Source organism: Panthera uncia, assembly GCF_023721935.1.
Source record: "Panthera uncia isolate 11264 chromosome B2 unlocalized genomic scaffold, Puncia_PCG_1.0 HiC_scaffold_25, whole genome shotgun sequence".
NCBI lineage: Eukaryota > Metazoa > Chordata > Mammalia > Carnivora > Felidae > Panthera > Panthera uncia.
Window position 1 is genome coordinate 2,541,589 of NW_026057581.1, and position 18,587 is coordinate 2,560,175.

General features: G+C 41.0%; 2 protein-coding genes across 6 annotated transcripts in view; one reads left to right on the forward strand and one right to left on the reverse strand.

Annotated features, from left to right (window-relative positions):
- LOC125939373 (uncharacterized) overlaps positions 1-18,587 on the reverse strand; it is a 561,003-nt gene that overhangs the window by 304,724 nt on the left and 237,692 nt on the right. The window lies entirely within an intron of this gene.
- Positions 1-18,587, forward strand: part of LOC125939295 (zinc finger protein 184) — a 32,912-nt gene that overhangs the window by 2,675 nt on the left and 11,650 nt on the right. For 3 of the 5 annotated variants that reach the window (XM_049654695.1, XM_049654697.1, XM_049654696.1), the window contains 2 exons: positions 740-835; positions 11,525-11,592. In XM_049654695.1, coding sequence (XP_049510652.1) covers positions 820-835; positions 11,525-11,592 — 84 coding nt within the window. In that variant the 5' untranslated portion in view covers positions 740-819. Of the gene's footprint in view, positions 1-739; positions 836-11,524; positions 12,234-18,587 lie in introns of all 5 variants that reach the window. The other 2 variants (XM_049654698.1, XM_049654699.1) reach the window with 2 other exon arrangements.

Consider the following 18,587-nt stretch of genomic DNA (forward strand, 5'->3'; position numbering starts at 1 on the left):
AGAAGTGCCTAGCCCTGTAACTTCTGTGTTGGATCTTAGTTCTTAGTCTCCGAAAGCAAGAGACTGTTCTCTCTTCCACATTACTGCCCTCCAGAATGTGAATTCAGCTGTTACAACTCCTACTCGCACATTCTTTTCTTTTCTAAGCAAAACCGTCTCAGTTCCGTTGATGGATCTTATAGGACACATCTGGACCTCTTCGACTCTCCTGCAGGAGAGCATGCGTCTTAAAATGCATTGCCTGAAATTGAACATAGTTCTTTACAAATGCTTTGAAAAACACCTAAAAGGACGGATTTGTTTGAATTATATTTCTGCTGTGCAGCATCAGGTTGCGTTTGTTTTGAAAAAAATCAGCGATATTGTGCTGTAAGCCCTAGATCTTTTTTACGTAACTGTAGGGAAGTAGATTTATGCCATCCTGTGTAAGAGAATTGTTTTTTATCCTTAAATATCAGGACTTCACATATATGATTGTTTAGAGGTTTTTCCAGCTTGTCAGAATAATTACGAATCTTCATCTATTCAGTGTTTTTTTTGTTTTTGTTTTTACATATATTTGTTGTAAGTAGGCTCCACACATTGAACTCATGACCTTGAGATCGAGAGGCACAGGGTCTACCGACCGAACCATCCAGGTGTCCCATTTATTCAGTGTTTTAACTGTCCTTTCTAACTTTATCTCACTGCCATATTTAATGAATATTCCTTTTCTTTCTTTCTTCATGTCCTTGAACAGGTTCAGAGTAAGGACAGAGCCCTGTGACCTGTCATTATAGACTTTCCTCTGCATTGTCACTGTCTTTACATTGTTCAGATATGGCCATCAAGTCAGGTTTGGTTTAACCTATTATCATACAGTTCTTTTTTTGAATTTATTTAACATCATTAGAAGTCTTAATATTTCTTGTATTATTTATGCAGGTTCGAGATATATCTTATTGATTGTCAGTTCTTTTTTTTTTTTTTTAGGAGTGCAAAGAATCTCTTCTGTTTCTTACAAGTGCATATCTATCTAAAATTATCTCAAAACAAAACAAAAAGTTTGATTTTAAACATCAGCTGTTTTTTTTATATCATCGAAGAACAATTATAGATTATAATAAAAATAACAATTCCATAAAAATAACAATAGCATCAAAAATATGAAATGGGAGAGGCGCCTGGGTGGCTCAGTTGGTTAAGCATCCAACTCTTGATTTCGGGTCAGGTCATGATCTCACGGTTTGTGAGACTGAGCCCTGCGTCTGGCTCTGCATTGAACAGCATGGAGCCTGCCTGGGATTCTCTCTCCCTCGCTCTCTGCCCCTCCCCCGCTCATGTTCTCTCTCCTCAAAATAAATAAATGAGCATTAAAAAAAACAAAACATTAAAACATATGAAACAGGAATACATCTAATATGTGTAAGCTCTGTACACTTAAAACTACAAAATGTTTCTGAGAAAAAGTTTTTTCTAGCTATATTTAGATATACTTGACTCATAACATTGTGTAAGTTTAAGTTGTCCATAGTGATGATTTGATATATATTGGGAAGTGATTACCTCAGTAGGGTTAGTTATCACATCTTTCACTCCACGTATTTGCCTTCTGTGTGTGTATGTGTATATGCATGTGCAGTGAGAACCTTTAAGATTTACTCTCTCAGCAACTTTCAAGTGTATAATACAGTATTGTTAACAGTAGTCACCATGCAGTACATAGATCCCCAGAACTTACAACTGGAAGTTTGTACCCTTTGAGCAGCATCTCCCTATTTCCTCCGCCTCTCAGCCCCTGGAAACCACCATTCTACTGTCTTCATGTGTTCAGCTTTTTTAGATTCCATATATAAGTGAGATCATGCAGTACTTGTCTTTCTTTGTCTTATTTCACTTAGCTAATGTCCTCAAGGTCCATCCATGTTGTTGCAAATGGCAGGATTTCCTTCTTTTTTATGGCGGAATAGTATTCCATTGTGTGTGTATATACACAGATCACCACTGTTGATAGAAATGTAAATGGATATAATCACTGTGAAAACAATACAGTTCCTCAAGAAATTAAAAATAGAACTTCCAAATGATCCAGCAGTCCCACTTCTGGAAATGAAATCACTATCTTGGAGAAGTATCTGCACCCCCGTATTTATTATAGTGTTAATCACAATAGCCAGGACATGGAAACAACCTAAGTGTCTATCAACACATGAATGGATAAAGAAAATGTGATATATGTATTTCCATAGTGGCTATACCAATTTACATTCCCATTAATAGTACACAAAAGTTCATTTTCTACACATCCAGCAACACTTACTATCTTTTGTCTTTTTGATAATATTCTAACAGGTGTGAGGTGATATCTCACTTGGTTTGGATTTGCATTTCCCTGATACTTAATGATGTTGAGCATCTTTTAATGTACCTCTTTGGTACATTTGTGTTATCTTCTTTGGAAAAATGTTTATTCAGGTCCTCTGCCTATTTTTAAATTGGATTACTTGTTTTTATGCTGTTGAGTTGTATGAGTTCCTTACATATATTTTGGATATTAACCCCTATCAAAGACATGGTGTGCAGATATTTTCTCTCATTCCATAGGTTGCCTTTTCATTTTATTGATGGTTTCCTTTGCTTTTCTTTGCAGAAATTTTTTAGTTTGCTATAGTTCATGTTTGCTTATGTTGCTTGTACTTTTGATGTCATGTTGAAAAGATCATTGCCAAGACTAGTGTCAAGGAGCTTTCCTCCTAAGTTTTCTTCTAGAACTTTTAGGTTTTAGGTTTTGTTTAAATCTGTAATCTATTTCAGGTTAATTTTCATGATTGGTATATGACAGGGTTCATTTTCATTCTTCTACATGTGATTATATCTAATTTTCTTACCACCATTTTTTTTTGAAAGGCTTTTTTTTTTTTTTTTTTTTTTTTTTTTACGTTTATTTTTGAGAAAGAGATAGACAGAGCATGAGCAGGGGAGGGGCAGAGAGAGAGGGAGACACAGAATCTGAAACAGGCTCCAGGCTCTGAGCTGTCAGCACAGAGCCTGATGCGCGGCTCGAACTCACGGACCGTGAGATCATGACCTGAGCGGAAGTCGGATGCTTAACCGACTGAGCCACCCAGGCACCCCATCTTACCACCATTTTTTGAAGAGACTATTCTTCCACCATTCTTTCCCCATTGGGTATTCTTGGGTCCCTTGTCAAATATGAATTGGCTAAACATAAGAAGGTTTACTTCTGGGCTCTCAATTCTGTTCCATTAGTTTGTGTCTCTTTTTATGCTAGCACCATATTGTTTTCATTGCTATGGGTTTGTAATATAGTTTGACATCAGAAAGTGTGGTGCATCCTATTTTGTTCTTCTTTCTCAGGATTGCTTTGTCTTTTGGGGGTCTTTTGTAGTACCACATGGATTTTAGGATTCTTCTTCCTATTATTCTGAAAAATGCCATTGGAATTTTGATAGGGATTACATTGAATCTGTAGACAGCTTTGGGTATTATGGACATTTTAACAATAGAAATTCTTCTGATCCATGAACATGGGATACCTTTCTATTTATTTGTGTCTTCTGTGATTTTTTTTTCATCAGTGTTTTGTAGTTTTCAGAGTAGAGATCTTTCACCTACTTGGTTAAATTTATTCCTAAGTATTTTATTTTATTGTTTTTGATGCTATTCTAAATGGGATTGTTTTCTTTTCTTTTTTTTTTTTAGATACTTCATTTTTAGTGTTTAGAAACACCAGTGATTTTTGTATGTTGATTTTGTATCCTACAACTTTGCTGAATTTGTTGATTAGTTCTAACAGTGTTTTTGGAAGGCAGCTATGCTCACCACTATACCACTAATGCCTAACAGTGGTTTTGGTAGTTTTAGGCTTTTCTCTATATAATATCATGTCATCTGCAAACATAATTTTACTTCTTCCTTTCTAATGTGGATACCTTTTATTTCTTTTTGTTGTCTAATTACTCTGGTTAGGACTTCTAGTATTATGTTAAATAGAAAAGGTGAGAGTGGGCCCCTCCTCTTGTCCCTTATCATAAAGGGAAGTCTTTGAATGTTTACCAGTGAGTATGATGAGTAGGTTTGTTATATATGGTGCTGAGTTTGAAAAGTATTGGTGTTAAAAATTGTTGGAAATATTAGGTAGAGTTCACCAGTGAAACAGTGGGCTTGTCTGTTTGGGGGGAAGGTTGATTACTGATTCAATCTCCTTACTCCTTATTGGTCTGTTCAGATATTCTGTTTCTTCATGATTCAGTTTTATTGGGTTGTATGTTTCCAAGAACTTATCTTTTATAGGTTATCCATTTTTAAAAATTTATTTATTTAGAGAAAGAGTTGAGTGTGTGCAGGGATGGGGCAGAGAGGGAGAGAGAGAATCCCAAGCAGGATCTGTACTGGCAACTCAGAGCCCAACATGGAGCTCAGTCTCACAAACTGAGATCATGACCTGAGCTGAATTCGAGTCAGATGCTCAACCAACTGAGCCAGCCGGATGCCCTGATATAGGTTATCCATTTTGATGGCACAGTAGTTTCTTGTGATCCTTTCTGTGGATCAGATTTCTGTGGTATCAATTTCTGTGGTAATGCTTCCTTTCATTTAAGCTTTTTCTCTTTTTTTCTTAGGTTAGCTAAAGGTTTTTCAATTTTGTGTGCCTTTCCAAAAAACCAACTCTTAGTTTCATTGATCTTTTCTATTATTTTTCTGGTGTTTATTTCATTTACTTCTGCTCTGATCTTTGTTATTTCCTTTCTTCTGCTAACTTGGGACTCAGTTTGTTCTTTTTCTAGTTCCTTGAGTGCAGAGCTAGGTTGTTTATTTGAGAACTTTCTTTTTTCTTAATGTAGACATTTAGCGTTAATTCTCTCTTAGAACTAATTTTGCTATATCTGATAAGTTTTGATATTTTGTTTCCATTTTTATTTGTTTCGAGATATCTTTTGACTTCCCTTTTGATTTCTTCTTTTACTCTTTTGGTTGCTCAGGAATATGTTGTTTTGTGTCCACATATTTTATTTATTTATTTGTCTATTTTTACATTTATTTTTGAGAGACAAGAGCATGAGTGGGGGAGGGGCACAGAGAGAGAAGGAGACACAGAATCTGAAGCAGGCTCCAGCCTCTGAGCAAGCGGTCAGCACAGCCTAACGCTGGGCTCGAACCCATGAACCGGGAGATCATGACCTGAGCCGAAGTCAGACACGTAACTGACTGAGCCACCCAGGCAGCCCTGTGTTCACATATATATATTTTTAAGTTTGTTTATTAATAATTTATTTTCAGAGAGAGAGAGAACGTGCATGCACGCACATAGGGGAAGGACAGAGAGACGGGGAAACAGAATTTAAAGCAGGCTGCACACCATCAGCGCAGAGCCCAATGTGGGGCTCGAACTCACAAAACCATGAGATCATGACCTGAGTTGAAACCAAGAGTCAGATGCTTAACTGACTGAGCCACCCAGGCACCCCTGTGTCCACGTATTTTTGAATGACCTCCAGTTTTCATATTATTGTTTGAGTAGATAGTGGGTATGATTTTAGTCTTCTTAAATTTACCAAGACTTGATTTGTGATTTTTCATATGATCTATCCTGGAGAATGCCCCTTGTGTCCTCAAGAAGAATGTGTATTTGGTGGTGTTGGATAGAATGTTGTATATATGTCTTTTAGGTCCATTTGGTCTAAAGTAGGTTCAAGTCCAGTGTTTCTTTGTTAATTTTCTGTCTGGGTGCGCTACTCGTTGCCGAAAGTGGGGTACTGAAGTCTTCTACTATTATGCATTGTTGTCTATTTCCCCCCTGAAACCTGTTAGTATTTGCTTAATAAGTTTAGGAGTTTTGATGTTAGTATGTATTTGTAATTATTATATCCTCTCCATGAATTGACCCCTTTATCATTATATAATGGCTCTTTGTGTCTCTTTTCACGATTTGTGACTTTAAGTCTATTTTGTCTGAATCACTCTAACCAGCCGCAACGTAAAATCTTTGGAGAAGGTGTGTCCCGACTTGATCAGAGGCGCTAAGGAGAAGAATCTCAAAGTGAAAGGACCGGTTCGGATGCCCACCAAGACTGGGCTTGGTATATGTATAGCTACCTCTGCTCTCTTTTGCTTTCCTTTTGGATGGAGTATCTTTTTCCATCCCTTTACTTTGAGCCTAGTGTGCCTTTAAAATTGAAGTGAGTCTTTTATAAGGCAGTATATCAGTTGGGTCTTATTTTCCTTTATCCATTCAGCCACTGTGTTCCTCTTGACTGGAGAATTTAGTCCATTTAAGTGAAGACCTACTATTGCCTTATTAGGTTTTTTTGTTTCTTTTTCCGGCTGTTTTGTACTTCCCTGGCTCCTTTCTTCCTCTTTTGCTGTCTTCCTTTGTGAACTGATCATTTTCCGTAGTGGTATGCTTTGATTTCTTTAACTTTTGTGTATTTACTGTAAGTTTTGCTTTGTGGTTATCCTGGGGCCTACAGAAAACATCTTAGAGATAAAACAGTCTGTTTCAAGCTGATAACCAACTAAACTGCGATTCCATACAAAAACTCTATCTTACTACTGCCCTTCCTATTATCTGTCTTTGACATCACAGTTTACATCTTTTTATATTCTGTGTCTATTAATAAATTATTGTAGTTAACGTTTTTGTCCTTTAACCTTTATATAAGAATTAAATGTTGAACACACAACCATGTTACAGTATTAGTGTTCTGAATTTGACTATATACTTATCTTTACCAGTGTGTTGGGTTTTTTTGTTTTTAATTTTTCCTTATTTATATTAGAGAGAGAGACGGAGTGTGAGTGGGGGAGGAACAGAGAGAGAGGGAGACACAGAATCTGAAGCAAGCTCCAGGCCCTGAGGTATCGACACAGAGCCTGACTCGAGGCTTGAATTCACAGACCGTGAAATCATGATCTGAGCCTAAGTTGGATGCTTAACCGACTGAACCACCCAGGTGCCCCATTTACCAGTGTGTTTTGTAATTTCATGTTTCATGTTATTAATTAGTATACTTTTACTTCACCTTGAATGATGCCTTTCAGCATTTCTTGTAAAACAACTCTAGAGGTGATGAACTCCTTCAACTTGTGTTGTATAGAAAAGTCTTTATCTCTCCCTCATTTCTGAAGCATAGCTTTGCTGGGTAAAGTATTCTTGGTTTGCAGTTTTTTTCTTTTAGCACATTGCATATATTATCCCACTCTGTGCTGGCTGCACTTTTTTTTGCTGAGAAATCTGCCAGTAGCCTTCCCAGGACTTCCCTTAAATGTGAACAAAATTTTTTTTTCCCTGTTCCTACTTTTATAATTTTCTCTTTGTCTTTGATTGTAGACAGTTTTATCATTACGTGTTTTAGAGAAGATGTTTTTCAGCTGAAATTATCTGGAAACCTGTGAGCTTCATGAACTTGGAGGTGTTAGTCTCTCCCAAGATTTGGGAAATTCTTAGTTATTATTTCTTTAGATAAGCTTTCTGTTCCTTATTTCCTTTATTCTTCTGGGACTCCACTAATGTGTAGATTGTTTTTCATAGGTATTCTTTTTTTCCTTTATCTTCCTCTGAATGGATAATTTCGATGTTTACTTATTTTTGAGAGAGAGAGAGAGATGGGAGTGAGTGGAGGAGGGGCCGAGAGAGGGAGATACAGAATCTGAAGCAGTTTCTTATCAGCACAGAGCCTGACATGAGGCTGTAACTCCCCATGAGATCATGACCTGAGCCAAAGTCGGACGCTTAACTGATGGAGCCACCCAGATGCCCCTGAATGGATAATTTCAAATGACATGTGTTCTACCTCACAGGTTCTTTCCTCTCCATGGTCCAGTGTGCAATAGGTGTCTTCCATTGCATTTTTCATATCATTCATTATGTTCTTTGGCTCTAAAATTTGTTTTGTTTTGCTTTGCCTTTTGTTAATGATGTCTGTCTATCTGCTAAACTTCTAATTTTATGTATTGTTTTCCTAATTTAATTTAAATATTTTTCTGTGTTTTCTTCTAGCTCACTGAACATCTTTAAAACAATTATTTTGAATTATTATTTTTTTTTGTCATGTAAGTCATAAATCTCCATTTGTTTGGGGTTAGTTAAAGGAAAGTTGTGTTCCTTCAGTGGTGTCCTGTTCTCTTGGTTTTTCGTGTTTCTTGAAATCTGGTGTTCCACCTTTGCATCTCCTGTCTTTACTTACTGGTTTCAGGAAAAAAAATACCTTCTGTCAGGGATTCTGAGGCTTTCTCTGACCTTCTATGGCTATGTCTGCCCCACATTTCTTATTCCCTCTTGGTTGGGAATTCTTAAAATTGTGTGCCTTCTCTCAGTCCTGCAAAGCCAGGCTGAGTGCTGACAGACTCCCATTTGCTCTCCTTGGTGGTGCTGAATGCTCAGGGCTTAGTGCTTTCTCTCAGCCCTGCAGGGTCAGGTCGGCCCTCTGCATGTGCTCACTAGTTGTCTACAGAGTCTCGCTCTCCCCTCCATCAGGAGTGTCCATAGGGAGCCAGCCATAGGGCCAGGGGTGTTGTGGGGAGGTATGTAGGGCACTGGAGGTGCCCATGGGCTAGTCGGGGGTATCTGCAGCTGGAGCGTCCCCAGTGGGTTGGCTTCCTGAGGGCCCATGAAGTGGCTTGTAGGATCTGTGGTCCTTCATTTCCCTCTGAGAGCACCGACTCCTGTTCTCTCAGCTGCTCTCTGTCCCCCAGTCACACGGTCTCTGGCTGGGTGGGAAGGAAGTGGTTCTCGTTGGCGGGAAGCTGAATACTCTCACAGTCTCACTTTCCCCTGTGGGAGAAATAAAGGGCCTTGAAGGTCTCTCGGCCCTGAGCTTTACCACCTTGGGGATGGGGGGTGATGCAGATAAAGTGAAGCTGCCTCTTGGATCTTCGGAGCATCCGGTCCTGGATGTGCTGAAGCTTCTCTGCTGGGCTCCTGGACTTCCACACAGACACTGTGAACCATCCCTGGGTGATTGTCTGAATCGTGTTCTTTGAGGGAAGAGGATAGAAAACTCTTACTCTGCCACGTTGATGACATCCTTCTCCTCAGTTCTCTGCCTATCATATCTTTTATAAACGTTCTTTTTAATTCTGAGTTCCTCAGAATTATTGCCAGAGTAATTTCATTGTAAGTCTTTGCCTTTTGTTTTCTTTTTGGGATTTTTCAGTTGTTTAGTGAGGATTACTTTCATGAACCTCCGTCCCTTATAGTCCTGATACCTGTAACATTTCGTGAGCATCTGCTGTTGCCAGGCACATACTTGCTTTCTACAGGTGTCACTGGTGTTGGTTCTGTGGGTTTCTGTTACTTGAAATCAAAAGCATCTTACCCATGTTTCTCATTTCTGTTTTCCTAAAGTTTTGGGTACATAGCTGTACATGGTCATTTCCTTCTGTCCATGGATGGATGCATGGATAAAGATGTGGTACATGTATACATAGATATATGCACACAATGGATTATTACTCGGCAATCAAAAAGAATGAAATCTTGCCATTTGCAACTACGTGGATGGAACTGGAGGGTATTTTGCTAAGCAAAATTAGAGAAAGACAAAAATCAGATGACTTCACTCACATGAGGACTTTTAAGAGACAAAACAGATGAACGTAAGGGAAGGGAAACAAAAATAATATAAAAACAGGGAGGGGGACAAAACAGAAGAGACTCTTAAATATGGAGGACAAACTGAGGGTTATGGGAGGGGTTGTGGGAGGGGGGAGAGGGGAGGGGCTAAATGGGTAAGGGGGCACTAAGGAATCTACTCCAGAAATCATTGTTGCATTATATGCTAACTAATTTGGATGTAAATTAAAAAAAACAAGAATTGTTATCAGCAACACTAAAGAAAAAAACTTAAAAAAAAAAAAAACTCTTGGGGCACCTGGGTGGCTCAGTCAGTTAAGCATCCAACTTCAGCTCAGGTGAGGATCTCCGGATTTGTGGGTTGAAGCCCCAGATCAGGCTCTGTGCTGACAGCTCAGAGCCCAGAGCCTGCTTCAGATTGTGTGTCTCCCTCTCTTACTCCCCCTTCCCCACCCCCGTCTCAAAAAGTAAACATAAAAAAGTTTAAATAAAAACTATAAAATCACATCTTCATTTTTTTTCCTCAAAATTTCTATTACAGATCAGTTTTCCCTTACTGATCAAATTTAAGTCTAGAATAGTAAACAGTTCCTTTTGTTGCTTCCTCTGTTTTCTGAGAACCGGGCTTCCCTGGTAACCATTACTCTGAATAGACCTCCCCAAGAGCAATGTTTGTTTTTGCTTGTTGACATATCAATTATATACATAAAGTGCACAAATCTAGAGGATAGTGCTCGATTAATTTTTATGTATCATATACCAGTGTAATCCCCACCACATTAAGGTATAGAATGTTTCCGATGCCCCAGAAGTTTCTCTTGTGCTCCTGCCCAGTTGTTATCCCTCCAGAGGTAATCACTGTTCTATTACCATAGACCAGTTTGGTCTGTTTTTTTTTTTTTTATTTAAGTGAAATTATATAGTATGTGTCTTTTTTTATGTTTTTTGTTTTGCTCAGCATTATGAGTTACATCCATGTTATTTGGTGTATCGACAGCTCGTTCTTTTATATTGTTGAATAATATTCTGTTGTGTGAAAATGTCATGGTTTATTCGTGTTGAAAGATGTTTGGGTTATTTCCGGTTTGGGGCTATCATCGGTAAACCTGCTACGAACAGTCCTGTACAAGTGTTTAGGTGGTTGTAAGCCCTCACTTCAATGATTGTAGGCACACGAGTGGAATTGCTGAATTCACAACGAACGTGCTTAAAGTCAGTATATACCTGCCAAACACTTTTTCTGTGTGATTGAGAAGTTTACAGGCAACTGCACAAAAGTTCCAGTTTCTCTATGTCCTTGCCGCAGTTAGTACTGACCAGGTCTGTTTAATTTTTAGACAGTCTAGCGGGTAGGTAGTATGACTAATATATGCCGTTGTGATATTTAATTTTCATTAATAGCAGAGTTTCAAAGGGCCTGGGAAGTAATCGTATCTTTTTTTCATTAAAAAAAAATGTTCATATATTTTTGAGCGAGAGAGGGAGGAAGAGAATCCCAAGCAGGCTCTGCGCTGTCCGGGCGGAGCCCCATGCGGGGCTCGAACTCATGAACCACGAGATCGTGACCTGAGCCGAAATCAAAAGTCAGATGCTCAACCGACTGAGCCACCCACGTACCCCTGGAAATAATCATTTTTTATTCAGATGTTGGATATAGCAGAGAAGGCAGCAGAAATACTTTGCCTCACTTAACAGGGAACATAGATTGAGTTGAAGGATGCTGTTAAGTCTAGAGACAGAACTGCGAGAGTAATGCTTTACCTCCCGAGCCTACCGATGAGGGTGCCACGGCACTAGTCAGCATTTATCTTGTTTCTTTTTTTGGATTCTGAGAAGTAAAAGAAATGGCGTAATAGTTCCTGCTATTCTCACGTAGAAAGATAATCTGGATTTAAGGTTGCAGGGACCAACTAATGTTGACACGACTCACTGTGGTTTTTTCTTCTCCAGATCCGACCTCTTCGGAGTCCACCCTTCTCCCAGGGGGACATACTCTCCTCCCACCGGCCAGTTTTCACGTAAGTCGGAATTATCCCAAATGCCATTTTAGTCCTTCGAGTGGATTGTGTATTTTTTGCTGTGGGGTATGTTCATTTAAAAGCCAATGTTGGGAATTCATTCTGGGCTCCCACCTGCCCAGTGACCTTGTTCGGACCTCTGCCTCTCCAGCTTGACTTACACGTTTGCGACTTAACCTCTTGCTTCGTATCTTGTCATGCTCCAACAGTGAGAGAGCAAAAGAAGATCAAGTCTTGACTTGATCCTTAACTTGAATAGGCCAAGTGACCACTAAAAACCAGAATAGGTAAATATAAAACAGGTTAAATGAGTACCATGAAAATAGAGAATGCAAAAAGTGTGTGGTCTGGCGGGGTCAGGAGAGTTTCACGGGGGATAAGGGATTTGTGCTACTTGTAAAAGGATGGGTGACATTTGGATATATTTTTTTAAATGTTTATTTATTTATTTTGAGAGAGAGTCAGTGAGTGGAGGAGGGGCAGAGAGAGAGAATCCCAAGCAGGCTCTGTGCTGTCAGCGGGGCTGGAACTCATGCACCGTGAGATGGTTACCTGAGCTGAAATCAGGAGTTGGACGCTTAACCGACTGAGCCACCCAGGCGCCCCTCGGTATGGAGAAGATTTTGAGCAAAGGTTCACAAGTAAGAAAGGTGTCACATAGGGTTCATGAAGATTGTGGGAGCTGGTTTCTTTGGGCAGATGGTAAACAAATGGTTGAAGAAGTTGGAACAGGACAAGCCTCTGATGTCTAGACGAGGTGTTGAAGGCTTTATTCTGTAGGCCATTCAGGAACCATTAGTGGTTTCTGAGGAGGAATTGGACAGGACCATGTTTTAAGAAAAAACAGTCACTGAGAATTTAGGAAAAAAAGGTAACCATTATTCCACCAGGTATAATTAACCTCAAGCCCCCCTTTAATCAGGCTCCTTTTTCTTAGATTTTTTTCCCCTACTTCTTGTCCCACAATGTAATCGTCAAAGAAATGACCCCAGTTCTTCCTACTTTGAGCTCAGACTCAAAGACTCTGGTAGGTCTTTATTTTTTATTGGTGAATGATATGATAATAAACTGTGTATATTTAAAGTGTATAACTTGATAAGTTTTGACGTACACGTGCACTCATGAAACCGTCACCACAGTCAAGACAGTGAAGATACCCAACCAGAGAACATTCTCTGTGTGACTGAATCTTTTTGAATCTGAGACTTTTGTTCTCATTATAGTCTATCTTGGTAAATGAGCAGTGAGCACTTGAGAAGAATGTGTATTTTTTCAGGTTGTTGGGTAGAGGATTCTAAGAATGTATTTGTTTCCTTTTACAAGCTTAATCGCTTGAACCCACACACTTACTGGCTTAGTTGCAGGGGTCAGTAGGCTGGGCTGCATCCTCTGAAGGCTCTAGGGCAGAATCTGTTCCCTTCCTCCAGCTTCTCGAGGCTGCCTGCATTCTTTGGCTTGTGTCCCCTTCCTCCATCTGCAGACCTCTCTGCGACTCTGACTTGTTTCCCTCTTCACATCTGCCCTGTGACCTTGCCTCCCTCTTGTAAGGACTCTTGATTACCTTGGGCCCCTCATGCAATCTGGGATATTTCCCCACCGGGATCGCTTCTGCAGTGTCTCTTGTATTAGATAATAATTTCATAGGCTTTAAGGATTAGGATGTGGACATCTTTGGGAGGGCCACTATTCCATATACCACACGTGTCATTTAGGTCAAGTTGATTGTTGTTCAAGTGGGTTTTTTTTTAATATATATATTTTTTTATTTTTGAGAGAGAAAGACACAGTGTGAGCAGGGAAGGGGCAGAGAGAGAGGGAGACACAGAATCCGAAGCAGGCTCCAGGCTCTGAACTGAAAGCACAGAGCCTGACCTGGGGCTCGAACTCATGGATGGCGAGATCATGACCTGAGCCGAAGTCAGACGCTTAACAGACTGAGCCACCCAGGCGCCCCTCAAGTGTTTTATATCCTTACTGATTTTCTACTTGTTTTATCAAATGTTGTGATAGGGATAGTGAAATTTGGGGCTGTTATTATATAGATTTGTCTATTTCTCCTTGCAATTCCATCGGCTTTTCCTTCATGTACTGTGAAGCTGCTTCTAGGTGTGTAAACATTTAGGATTGTTATGTCCTCTTAATCACCTGACCTTATTTATCATTGAGAAATGAACTTTTTATTTTTTATGCCTGGTAATATTGTTTGTCTCGAAACTTACTTTGATATTTGCTTGGTGTCAGCATAGTGTATCTTTTTTCATCCTTTGCTTTTACTTTACTTGGGTCTTTATATTCAAAGTGAGTTACTTATAGACAACATGTAGTTCATTGGGTTTTGCTTTTTCTGTCCAGTCAGGCAATCTGCCTTTTCGCTGGGGTGTTTAGACTATTTATTTAATGTGATTTTATATCTAATGTGATACATTTACATTTAATGTGATGGTTGAAGTGATTAGCGTAAGTCTGTCATCTAGCTTTTTTTTCTTATTTGTATTGCCTTCATTCCCTTTTTCCTCTATCCGTACCTTCTTCTGGAAACTTAATATTGCTTAGGATTCCAGTGTGTTTTCTTCACTAGCTCACTAGCCATAACCCTTGGTTATTTTATCTGTTGCTTAAGGTATACACATTTATTGCCATTTACTTTCAGGCGAGGCTCCCCTTCAGGAATAATGTAAGAACCTTCCAGTAGTGCACTTCCAGTCCACTCCTCCCAGTTTTTAATGCAGTTATTGCCATATATTTGTTTTTCAAGAAATTTTGTTTTTTTCTTAATATTTTTTTAATGTTTATTTTTGAGAGCGAGAGAGCGTGAGCTGGGGATGGGCAGAGAGAGAGGGAGAGAGAATCCTAAGCAGGCTCCGCGCTGTCAGCGCAGAACCTGACTGGGGGCTCGAACTCACGAACCATGAGACTATGACCTGAGCCAAAACTAAGAGTCAGACACTTAATCGACTGAGCCACCCAGGTGCGCCCCCAGACACGTTTTACTTGTACACCTGTTATAAATCCCACAATACTTATTTTTGTTTAAGCAATTACCTTTTAAAGAGCTGGAAAAAATAGTAAGAAAAATTTATATATATTTATCCACCCAACTACTATTTCTAGTGTTTTTCATTCTTTATGATGTACATCAGTGATTCACAATTATGGTGATTTTGACCCCTGGGACATTCGGAAATGTCAGGAGACATTTTGGTTGTCCTGACTCAGTGGGAAGTGCTGTTGGCGTCCGGTGGGTTGATGCAGTGATGCCCCTTCCCCCCCGGATTATTTAAAAGAATGATCTGGTCCAAAATATCAGTAACAACAAGGTTGAGAATCCTTGGTGTAGGCCCTTATTTTCATCTGGTATCATTTCTTCTTCTGCATGAAGGTCTTAAGATTTCTCAGAGCACCTTCGGAGCCACGGAATTCCTTCCAAGTTTTTATATCTGAAGAAGTCTTTATTGTGCCTTTGTTTTTCAGTTCTACATTGACCGTTTTCCTCTCTACACTGTCTATTCTGTTCTATGCTGTTGTTGCTTCATTTTCTCCCCTGTGCACTGCTTGCATCGAAAAAGCTGCTGTCATTTCTCTGTTCCTTTATATTTATTCATGTGCCCTGTTTTTCAGGATTTTCTCCATCACTGGGTTTGAGCTGTTTAATTAAGATGTGTCTCAATGTAGATTTGTGTCTCTTATACTTGGAGTTCATGGAGTTTCTTCGATCTGTGGGTTTACAATTTTCATCAAGTTTAGAAAAAAATTTATTTCTTCAAATTTATTTCTTCAAATGTTTTTTCTGCTCCTCTCCTCTTCTTTTTTCAGGGACTCCAGCTACACACGTAATGGGCCACTTGAAGTTGCCCAGAGCTCCCTGAAGCTATATCTTTTTACATGTTTTTTTTCCTGTTTCACTTTTGATAGTTTTTATCTCATTGTCTTTGAATTTATTAATCTTTTCTTCTTCATCCCTAATCTGCCATGAACGCTATTCAGTGTGTTCTTCGTCTCCAGACATTCTCATTTTTAGCTCTAGACGTTCCACTTAGGTCTATTTAAAAAATGTCTCGCGTGCCTCTATTAGCTTTTTGAACATACGGAATACGGCCAGAATAATTTTTAATGTTCTCATCTGTTAATTCTAGCATGTGTGTTAGTTCTGAGTTGGCTTTAACTGGTTATTTTCCTCATTATAGGCTGTATTTTCCTGCTGCTCTGTATACCTCATAATCTCTGATTTAAATCTCTGATTTAACTTTGTTGGGTTCTGCATAGTTTTGTGTTCCCGTCAAATATCCTTGAGCCTTATTCTGGGATGCAGTTATGGTGCCCGAACCAGTGTTTCTTTCAAATCTTGCCTTAAGGTCTGTTAGGTGAACCAGGACAGTGTATAGTCTAAGGCCACTTATTGCCACTCTTGAGACACGACCTTCCTTCGTATTCTACCCAATGTCTAATGAACTATGAAATTTTCCACTTTGATGATGGGAATGGAGACTGTTTCCAGCCCGTTTTGAACGCCAGTACCGGGCGATTCTCTCCCTGCCTCCGGTGGCCTCTTCGCAGCCACGCGCGGTTGGGTACTTGCTGGAAGCTCAAGCGGGAGCCTCTGCAGTTCTTCTGGCTTCTCTGCTCGCTGTCTCCCCTGCGGCCCTCTGTCCCGTGGGCTCTCGAGGCAGGAAGTGGGAGCAGCTGTACGTCCCACCTCACTGCTTTACTGATTCTTAGGGATGGCTGTCCTTTGTTGTAGGAGATTCGTGGTCTTGGAAACTGTTGTTTCATATGTTTTGCCTGGGATTTTTTGGTTATTTCATGCAGGAGTGTCAATCCAGTCTTGTTACTCTCATCTGGACCACAGCTTGATCTTCTTGAAGTTTTGTGGGGTTTTTTGATGTTTGTTTATTTTTCAGATAGACAGCACGAGCAGGGGAAGGGCAGAGAGAGGGAGACACAGAATGCAAAGCAGGCTCCAGGCTCCGAGCTGTCAGCACAGAGCCCAACCCGGGGCTCAAACCCATAAACTGTGAGATCATAACCTGAGTTGATGTCGGACGCTTAACCGACTGAGCCCCCGAGGCGCCCCTTGCGGTTTGTTTTTGATCCCTAAGCTTTCTTAAGGCTGGTCTAGCCTAGCCTTACTCTGGGTCCATTTTTCGGGCTGCCCACGACCACCCTTGAATTCAGTGATTTGCCAGAATGACTCGCCCAACTCGGTGGCAAGACTTAGGGCTAAAGATTATTACAACAAATGACACAAAACAGCGTGAGAAGGGAAAAGATCACAAGCGGAATCCAGAGACATCAGGTACATGCTTCCGAGTCCTCCCTCTGTGACGGTCACGCAGAGGCACTTCCTTTCCAGCTGGGACGCACGGACAGGGGAGGAGACGGGAAGCCTGCTGGAGTCCTGAGCGGCTCTGAGCGGCTGTGGCACAGACCCCAAAGTGGGCGCCGTGTGCGCGTGTCTTCACGTGCGGACAGGTCTGGGAAGTGGCGCGTAGGCACACGGTAACACCGCCGTCGGGGACTCCCAGGCATTCGCTTCCAGGGCTTGTTCACGTGTCCCTGCAGCTTAGCAAGGGCCGAACAGCCCAGACCTGCCGCAGTTCCTCTGGCCTCGCTCCTGGAGTGTGCCGGAACGGTATGGGAGTGGAGCGTGCGCGTCCCCTCCACTCTGGCTCTGTCACCGCGGCAGCTGCCCGTGTGACAGAGCTTACGCCATAATGTGCACGTTCCTCCGCGCGCAGTCCGGAGCCTCCGGCGTGGCCTCGGGGGGACGCCCGGCGGGGATGGGCCCTGCCTCCTGCTGTAGGTCCCTAGTGCCTCCGGGCCGGAAACGAGGGGGTGCGGGGCTCAGGTGATCAGCTCCCCTCTCTCCGTCTGCCTGCTGTTCAAGTGCCAGCGTGTTCGTTTAGGGGCGTGCGCTTGCTTGCACCGGGAGAGCCCGTCCGGTCGCTCTGCTGTGGTTAGAGGCAGAAATCTCAACAGTTATCAATTTCAAACCAAATTAACTCACCCGGTTTCAAATGCAGAATCAAGACAAAAGTAGGACGTCCCCCGTACTGCCTCCGAGTCCCACCACACAGCGCCACTGATCTTGTTTGGTTGTGTCGTCTCGTAGGTTTTTTTCTGTCATTTACATAGAACTTTCCTATTCATAAGAACAGAACCAGGATCAGGCCATGTATACTGATCTTCGTATCACACGTCATTTCCTAATTAGCGCACACCGAGCTACTTCACTTAAAAGTCCGAGTCAAGTGCGTAGCACGGTTACACCGCAAAGTCTGTAAGCACTGTCCTATTAATGGGCATTTAAGTTTGCTTGTTTTCCCTCCACGGTGTTGCGAGGGGACTGGTGCGTATGTCTTTGCATCCGAGGTGCTTCTGGAGAATAAATTCCTACAAGCAATAACGCTGGACTCACGGATACGTGCATTTAAAGTTCTGATGGATCCCGTCAGATTGCCCCGAGGCAGACCGCGTGTCCCTGCCACGCTGCACATGCGCGCTGCCCGCGGCGCTAGCCGGCCTGAGCTCCTCCCACCGTAGTGGCGGTGGAGTGGGGCATTTTCTCATGGCTTATTGAACACTGTCGGGTGAATTGCCTGTTTGGGTTGTTGGCTTTTTTTTTTTTTTTTTTTTTTAATTGATGTGGGTTCATCGGGCTTCTTTTGCTATTGGTGGGATCTCAGAATATTGCCTTTTATGGCTTATTTGAGAAGTTTTACACATTTATGTGGCGATATGGGTCAGTCTTAGGATGTTTGCTTTCTACACTGCAAGATTATAAACCCTCTTATTCTATTTTTGCTTTTTCTTAAAATTGAATTTCGACTCAACAGAAATATTTGTGTGCCATGAAGAAACCCACCTTCATTTTCTTCTCTGGACAGTCACTGTTATGATACCGTTTGGTGACTAATTCTGCTTTTTCAAACTGATTTGATGGTTGCTTAATCCATATATTCAGTTCTTATAACCATGGGTCCGTTTTTGGACTGTTT